Source organism: Pomacea canaliculata, linkage group LG2 (genome assembly GCF_003073045.1).
Source record: "Pomacea canaliculata isolate SZHN2017 linkage group LG2, ASM307304v1, whole genome shotgun sequence".
Classification (NCBI taxonomy): Eukaryota; Metazoa; Mollusca; class Gastropoda; order Architaenioglossa; family Ampullariidae; genus Pomacea; species Pomacea canaliculata.
Window position 1 is genome coordinate 8,111,448 of NC_037591.1, and position 7,733 is coordinate 8,119,180.

General features: G+C 35.9%; 2 protein-coding genes across 2 annotated transcripts in view; one reads left to right on the forward strand and one right to left on the reverse strand.

Moving 5' to 3' along the window:
- The window catches only part of LOC112558297 (serine/arginine repetitive matrix protein 2-like), a 29,934-nt gene extending 29,564 nt beyond the window's left edge, over nucleotides 1-370 (reverse strand). Inside the window, exon 1 of the mRNA XM_025228678.1 lies at nucleotides 344-370. The gene's annotated coding sequence lies outside the window, so the exon portion shown is untranslated. The remainder of the gene's footprint in view (nucleotides 1-343) is intronic.
- A 2,770-nt stretch (nucleotides 371-3,140) lies between these two features.
- LOC112558324 (uncharacterized protein NCBP2-AS2 homolog) lies at nucleotides 3,141-7,222 on the forward strand. The gene is made up of 4 exons (XM_025228743.1): nucleotides 3,141-3,313; nucleotides 5,887-5,920; nucleotides 6,309-6,381; nucleotides 6,827-7,222. Exons 1-4 carry the CDS (start codon nucleotides 3,156-3,158, stop codon nucleotides 6,997-6,999), a joined length of 438 nt encoding a protein of 145 aa, XP_025084528.1. The 5' UTR covers nucleotides 3,141-3,155; the 3' UTR covers nucleotides 7,000-7,222.
- Nucleotides 7,223-7,733: the final 511 nt, after the last annotated feature.

Sequence of the window (7,733 nt, forward strand, 5' to 3'; positions counted from 1 at the left end):
CAGTAGACCACCACAAATTTATTGCTTATAAAGATTTTTCTTCGGGGGATATTGTCATCTTCAGAGGTAGCCCTTCAATAAAATGCAATTTTTTTAAACAAATGCAGTGCAAATGCAGGGGGTTTGGGGGGGATAAATCCTTACACTTGCAAAACATGCAATGCATGTGTTTACTAACATGCCTTTTTAGGATATGGCTATGGTGTCAACAAAAGAAACTGACTACTGATACCATTTTTTTCACTCTAAACCCTCATAACCAACTGATGGTTTACAATGCCCCTCTACAGTTTGCAGTAAAACTAGGTGTAAGCTGAGGCAGGTAGTTCTTGTCAAAATATACCTTGATCTGTTTGGGACCCTGCTTGCAAAGGGCCTCCACTCTTGATAACAGACTTCATGGTTCTCTATGATTGTCGGGTATGAAAATATTTCTTAAAGACTTTCTTCAGATATCATCGGGTTGACACAAATTTTCTGAAAACAATAAAAAAAAAAGGATAAATTAATATGCCTAGAAACATGGTATAAATTATGAATGCATAAATATGTCCTCATTTTTTCCTACATTTTACTGAAGAAAACACCTAAAAGTAGAATAGACAAATCGCACATCTTTGTGACAGTGGGACCTTTACAAAAAGCGTTTACACCAATAACTCAACTTGCATATACATAATATCTACCTCTTAGATAATTTATAACATCATTAAAGCTCATATATACATATGCAGAACCCTTGTCTTAGGAAAATCAGTAAAGAAACTTTATTGTGCCTTTACAAGTTGTAGGAAAATATATCTATGACAGCACACTATTGTTTCTCAAATTAACACAATACTTAAAATGTACCAAACTGATTTGATAATGACCCTTGAAACATTTTTAAAATGTGTTTTATTCAAATTCCACACTATTTTAACTGCTCCTGCTTTCATCTCTGGATAAAGGCACTGTAGGTATTTCATGCAACAAAAAAAAATCAGATATTAAATAAGACAATTAAGATCAGCAGTTAGAACAGCAGTTCTCAACCTTTTACTTGTGACGCCCCCTGACGGACAAAGGTACATCCGCGCTTCCCTTAGCCAGCAATGTAAGCTAATTTCCCTAATACCAGTATAAGAAACTAAAAAAATGACCACTTTCGCGCCCCCCTTGTAGGCACGTTGCGCCCCCCAGGTTGAGAACCGCTGGGTTAGAGGAAAACTGCTGCACTTAGTTCTCTAAAATGATAATCTTACTAAGATCACTGTATTTAAATGAATCTTTTCTTTTAGACATGTGACAAAACAGCCTGTTACTAATGATGAAAAAAATGTCATAAAAGTTTGATTTTAAAATAAGATTTTCTGCACACTGGGATTTGAAACTGGTATTGTCAGCTCAGAATTGTTTCACCTGCCATTAACATAACATAAGAATAATAACAATAAAAATAACAATAGACTTTATTAATCCCAATGGGCAATTTAGATGGGAGCTATGCCCTGTTTCCAAAATATATGTATATGGAAAAAAAAAAAACACACACACACAACCACACACATGCACACCTACCCATCACACACACACACACCGCTGATAGTTCATCTGTGATTGAGTAGCTGGACTGTGGATGGCACAAAAGATTTCAGATGCCTATTGCTTCTATTACACATAGATGATGCAACAACACATAAGAACCTTAAATGAGCTACTTTGTTTTCTTGCAGTATACAAATATACATAGTTCAAATACAAAAATAAAGCCAGGTATGTGTGCTACAACATCTCCTCAGTTCCTTTTAAAAGATGGAATGGGGATGATTAAGTAAGTAAATGACATAAGTTGTGCTACAATTCCTATTCATTTCCTTAATTCAGATAACTCAACATGTTAGAGTGTCTGGTCCCATTCTCATTTCTCTCTTGGTTTGGTAACCTGAATGTAGGCAGAAAGGCCAGGTTCAGTAAAATAGTTAGCCACCATAGTAAGATAGTAATTTTGACTCCTTAACTTCTACTTGTTCACAAGGATTGACAATTACTTCCAGAAAAATCAAAAATCTAGGGAGATTCGGCAAACTTCCTCTCACAATTCTGTCACTGATTCATCATGCTGTAGATTCAATGCCATTACTGAAGGAACTAATCAAAATCTATACGACGTCTCACCATGTAATATGTGTGTATATCTACATCCATGCCTTGTGATATCTGAAATATGTGTCCAAAACATAATTTGATTTTACCCCAAAACAAATTTATGTTGACAAAATGCAAATTGAATTAAAATTTGAATGTGAAAAGGTTTTTCAATAATTTAAGTTAAAACAAAGAAAAACACGATTACAAAATAATTACACTATAATCTGTTAATAATATGTTATAAAATTTATGTATAATGTCCACACACGATCTTTCAACACTTGAAAAATAAAAAGATAAAACAACGAAAGTTCTTTAAGTTATACTGAAACTTATAAATTCTTATACACCTGTATAATTAACGATGCTATATGATAAAAATGCATGAACTGCGTTACGATTTTAGTATAGTAGCAGCAGTGCGAATATGATGAGTGAAAATGTAAATCATCGATGGTGGGCTGAACAGTTTTTTGGTTTACAAAATAAATACTGGAAAATGCACTCTTAACGACGATAATTAATCGGGACGTTGCGATCGTATTATACCGATAATACATTCTGATGAGGTTATGACCTTGCTTTTCATGTCTTCAAACATTACTCGATTGAGAAAAAACACACTCTACCCCATACTGGCCAAGTCCAGACTAAATAAGATCATCAAATGGCGGCTAGCCTATCACTCCTAAATAACTATCAAGTCTTACAGTTATTTGTAGTATTTGTATCCATCAAGAGGGTTTCACAAAACAAACGATCAAATGCTGAAATTTCTTCAAAGCGACACTAGGAGGTACAAACATGGCAAACCAACTTAACGTTACTGCACAATATGTCTGCTTTCACAGACGACAAATTCATGCTGAAATTTTATCCACATACAAGTAACGTCATTAATTAATAAAATTCACTGATATCTTGAAATCCAAAGATTAAACAAATCAACGAATACCCACCACGTTGATAACGTTTATTGTATATCGCATTGTGAACTCGCATTCTGATGCTATGGGATAGACGCCATGATACGACGTACCCCGACCGGTCCCAACTGTGTGATTGGCTTATTTATTGCACAGACCCACTTTCCTCAGAGCATTCCACGAAAGGGGTCTGTGTTATGCGTGATCAGATTGAGCAATGAACTAAACAAGAAAATGCCATTGCGTGCTGTTTTAAGGTAATGAAACTAATCTGACTGAAGGCAACTCTCACGTTGTCTTTAATGTGATGTACTAAATGCTATCACTATATTTATTTTTTTTTTTTAAATATAGGATTGCGAATTATGCGTATGCCTTTCGAAACAAAAGACGAAGTTAGGTCGTCTGAAGTACTACAACCTCAGGATACAGATTCACGAAGGATGACATTGTCCTAGCTAAGGCTTTTTCTTTTAAAAATGTCTTCAGTGATAAACTTTAATCGCATAAGCTTTTGTGAGTTGCCACTGGTATAATTATCATTCACATGTCCAGAAAGGTTTGCGATAATCAAGGAAAGGATGACATTGGTAGTAAATCAGTGATGAAATAAACAGCTACCATAGTTGACTTCGACTTCAAACTGATTCTCATTTATTTTCCCTTAGGAATTTGTCTATGAGAAGACTAAGAGAACCCTAAAATTAATTCATTGTGTATGACTTTTATTTTTCTTTGCAACCCCTTCCATAATGCAGATGTAAAAGAAAATCAGAAAACCTATAACAACTGAAGTTAAGCCTGTCAGCAAGAGTGGCAGTTAAAAGTTTGGTAAAACTTCTACCTGTAAGAAATTTAGAGTGACAGTAAGGTGAGCCAGACAAAAAAAATATTTATCTTGTGTCTTCAAAAGGTATGGACAATATATAGTTTTATGCTGCTGATAACCAAGAGCTGACAGACCAAGCTAAGAGATAAATCACTTCAAATGGGAAATGTTGGTGACACTATTATCAAACTTTGTAAATGTTTCCTGGAGGTAGATGTCTATTAACACAGATGTCCTTCATATACTGGACACTGGCAATTAACTGAATAATTCTGAGCACGGACCAAAGGTCACATGATGACCACAGTCATACACAGGGCCCTATAGTTAATACATTATTTATAAGTATGATCTATGTGTCTGTGGGTGTGTGAGAGTAATAGCATGTGCATGTTGAAGGTGAGGATATAGAATCTTATTTATTGTTCACATTGGGAGTGCAAGCATTATGTGCGCATTATATATAAAGGTGTTTCCCTTTACACGTGCTGCATTTTGAGTGTTTTGGAGATAGTCGAAAGGAAAGGGGACTGGTCTAGTCAAGCTTTTTTTTTTGAATTCAGATAATGAGAAAAGTTGTATGACATAGGTAAACACAGCGTAGGACTTTCATAAAATGGAAGAGGAGTTTTTAATACATTTAAAACTTGCATCTCTTTGACATTTACCACTTAGACAATTGGCAACATTATTCAAACTGATATATCTGTATGTGTGCATGCACTTAGAGCTTAATATATATTACATGCACCTGTAAGGTGATGGCAGGAGGTGTAGTTGTCTCCCTTTGCATTTCTGTTGCTGTTTTGGGAATGTTTGTGACCAGATTTACCGTTAACACTTTTAGGTCTGGGGTTTTCTCCCCTCTCTCTCTCCTCCAAGGTAACGTGAAGGAATTTTTTCTTTTAGTGTGTTTTGCCAGGTCACATGATGGAACCAGACCAGCTTGCCTCTCTTGACTACTGCATAAAGGGGTTCCTGGTGTCCTACAAATACGGCATCTGTATTCCTTACAGTGTCATTAGCTATTTTTTATGTTTTCATGTACAAGATCCAGAGCAGCTCTTCAGGCCTATGAATGCCTGGATTCTTGTCTCTGTATTTGCAAGCAGGGTTCATGTCTCACCTCCACACAGCAGGATTTAATCGAGGGACTTACACAGTTTGTACTTCGGAGTGAACCTGATGGTGCTGCTGTTCCAGAGCTTGCTAAGCCTGGCCAGTGCTGCTGCCACTGCCATGATCTTGATGAAAATGTCTGCTGTGGAGCGGCCATCTTTGGAAGGGTTGGCTCCTAAGTACTTAATGTTCACCTCCTTAAGCTATACTCCATTCAAGTAAATCTTCTCTTTGTCATTGTCATCAAACATGACCTTGTTCTTTTCAGAGCTGGTCTCCATTCCATATGTATTAGAACTATCTGCCAGTCTGTTGCTACGTCTTGCAGTTTACTGTTGGTGCCAGTTATCAAATAGATATCTTCAAACTGTGGGCTTCATATGAGCCTTCCACTAATGGAAATGGAGATATGATGATTGTGAAGAGTTTCTTGCATGATCTTCTCCAAAAAGATGTTGATGGATGCTCAGACACAATGGGGAGCTCTTATACAGTTATGAGGACTTGACACAACATGCATTATTGACATTATGAATGGACTGAAATAAAAATACAATGCAGTATCTTTAACACAACTTATAAGAGAAGAACATATTAGTGCCTCCTTTTAAGGCCCTTCTTAAAACTGACAAAAATGAATGAAGTTCGGCAAAGTCTTTGTGTCAGTATTTGTAAAATTTGGTCAAATAGTCATCCATATTTATTTGGTTTAAAAGGGGCGTTTATGTGTATCTTAATGCTGACAGTTTCTAGGGAGAAGGGACAGGTGCATTTCTATGTGTGGTAGTGTATGCATAAGTGAGATGTGGCAATTTCTAAAAATGAAATTAAAAATTATATACATTTCAGAATATTTTTGATAATTTTTTTGGTATCTTTCAGGTACCTTTTAAACAATGAGCAACTCATCCAAAAGGTAATGATTTTGTTAAAATAGTGATGTACTCAATAATTTTAAATAAAGTGAAGAAGATTGACGTTTGATAAACTGAGATGGTTTGTTCTCATGAGGTGTATTTTTAAAACTTTTCAGCAATTTAGCATTGTTTGCATGCATGTTTCATTCACCTGTGTTTTGTCATTCTGCCTTAAGTTAATATTTGTTAAAATAAGCTGTACCAGTAAGTTGTGCATTGCACTTCCTTTCGGTCTGGCATCATGCCAAGTTTGGTTTGCCATTTTCTTCACAAATATTGATCAGATAGGCAGGTTCTGACCAACTTGTTATTGTGTCATGCACAAATTTCAAAATTAAATCCCCTTTTATTTATCTCATAATTTTGTTATAAACTTGTCCTATGCAGCTGGCAGATAGCTACCCTGTCAGGAGAGCAGCACAGCTGACAGCCTACATGTTTCACAGAGGAAAAGAACTTGGTAAGTCAGCATTTTTATATGTGGCAGTTGTATAAGAAAATTTGACCTCATTACACATTCAATAAAATGAGTTCAGTTAAAGGATTAGTGGGGTGTACATTTTGTTTCTCTAGCCCTGTGATAGATACAATCACCCCAAATCCAAGTGAGCACCCACTGCTTCATCCATTCTCAGAAATACATCTACAGATATAACCAAGCACAAAAAGAGGTCAACAGTCAACAATAGAGATATCAGGATTGTACATGGATATGTTTACACTGTGAAAGCAAAAGGCAGTGGAAAAGCTGAGAACACATGTTAATCAGACATATTGGGACTTTGATTTTGACCTCTTCTGTAATTTACAGCATAGATGTTCCCAACGTTAAATAAAAGAAAATAAATGTGATTATTGTTGCTGCAAGAAAATTGCTGTCCCTTAACCTTCTTTTTCTTTTAAAGGAGAAGACAGTATAGAAAAGCTACGTGACTCTGACACCATGAATCGCTTGCAACAAGAAATTAGCCAAAGAGGAAAACGAGCCTCAGTCTTCAGCAGCACATTTAAGAAGGAAATTGAGAGTGGTTTTAAAGAAATAAATGAAAAACTGAAGAAATCTAGCCAACAAAGATAGCCTTCATACACTACCATAACTGAACTATGCACATGTACAGAAAGATTTGCAAGTAGAATGTGAAGATTTGACTTGCATTTCAACAGAAACACCAAAGAGCAAGTGGTTTGTATAAATAAGGACAGTGCAATTCTGTGATTTATTGTTAATTTCCTTTGGTCTGAATGAAAAGTGGGTTCTTGCTGACTATTTAGGACAAGCAAACTAGTTTTAATATGCTGATCATCTCAGTTCTTTGTATATGTATGTGTGAGAGAGAGAGAGAGAGTAATCAACCAGTGATCAGGTTAGTGATGGGGTGGGAGTTCTGTGTGGTGCATAGTAGATTTGACACGTGACTTGTCTTTACAAACAAATGTGGTTAGAAATGTATGCAAAACTCTGTGCACAACCACCCCAAAACTGCATTAAAGTGACATTTCAATCAGGAGGAAGTTAGATTTTTGCGCTATTGAAGAGCACGTGCATTAGTATCACTGACTTAGGGAAAAATGGGATGACAACTGACATTGATCTCAGCACGATTAGTTTTTTAAAAAGTATTTATATGGAGACAAACAAGAAAAGTGAGAGTGCATATTCTAATATAGTATAATAGCCAGTTTTGCCCTGGTTGATTTCTGCCACTAACTTTTCCAGCTGTGATTTTGTAGTGAACTATTGATCCGTCATTTAAGTGGCATAAGTTAGCGACTTAGTAAAACACCTGTATACTTGATGTCCCTTTCCTAACA

Coding starts and splice junctions, on each gene's coding strand:
- LOC112558324 (XM_025228743.1), top strand. CDS start 3,156: ATGATACGACGTACCCCGACCGGTCCCAACTGTGTGATTGGCTTATTT. Junction 5,921..6,308: donor ATGAGCAACTCATCCAAAAG/GTAATGATTTTG, acceptor TGTCCTATGCAG/CTGGCAGATAGCTACCCTGT. Junction 6,382..6,826: donor TCACAGAGGAAAAGAACTTG/GTAAGTCAGCAT, acceptor TTTCTTTTAAAG/GAGAAGACAGTATAGAAAAG.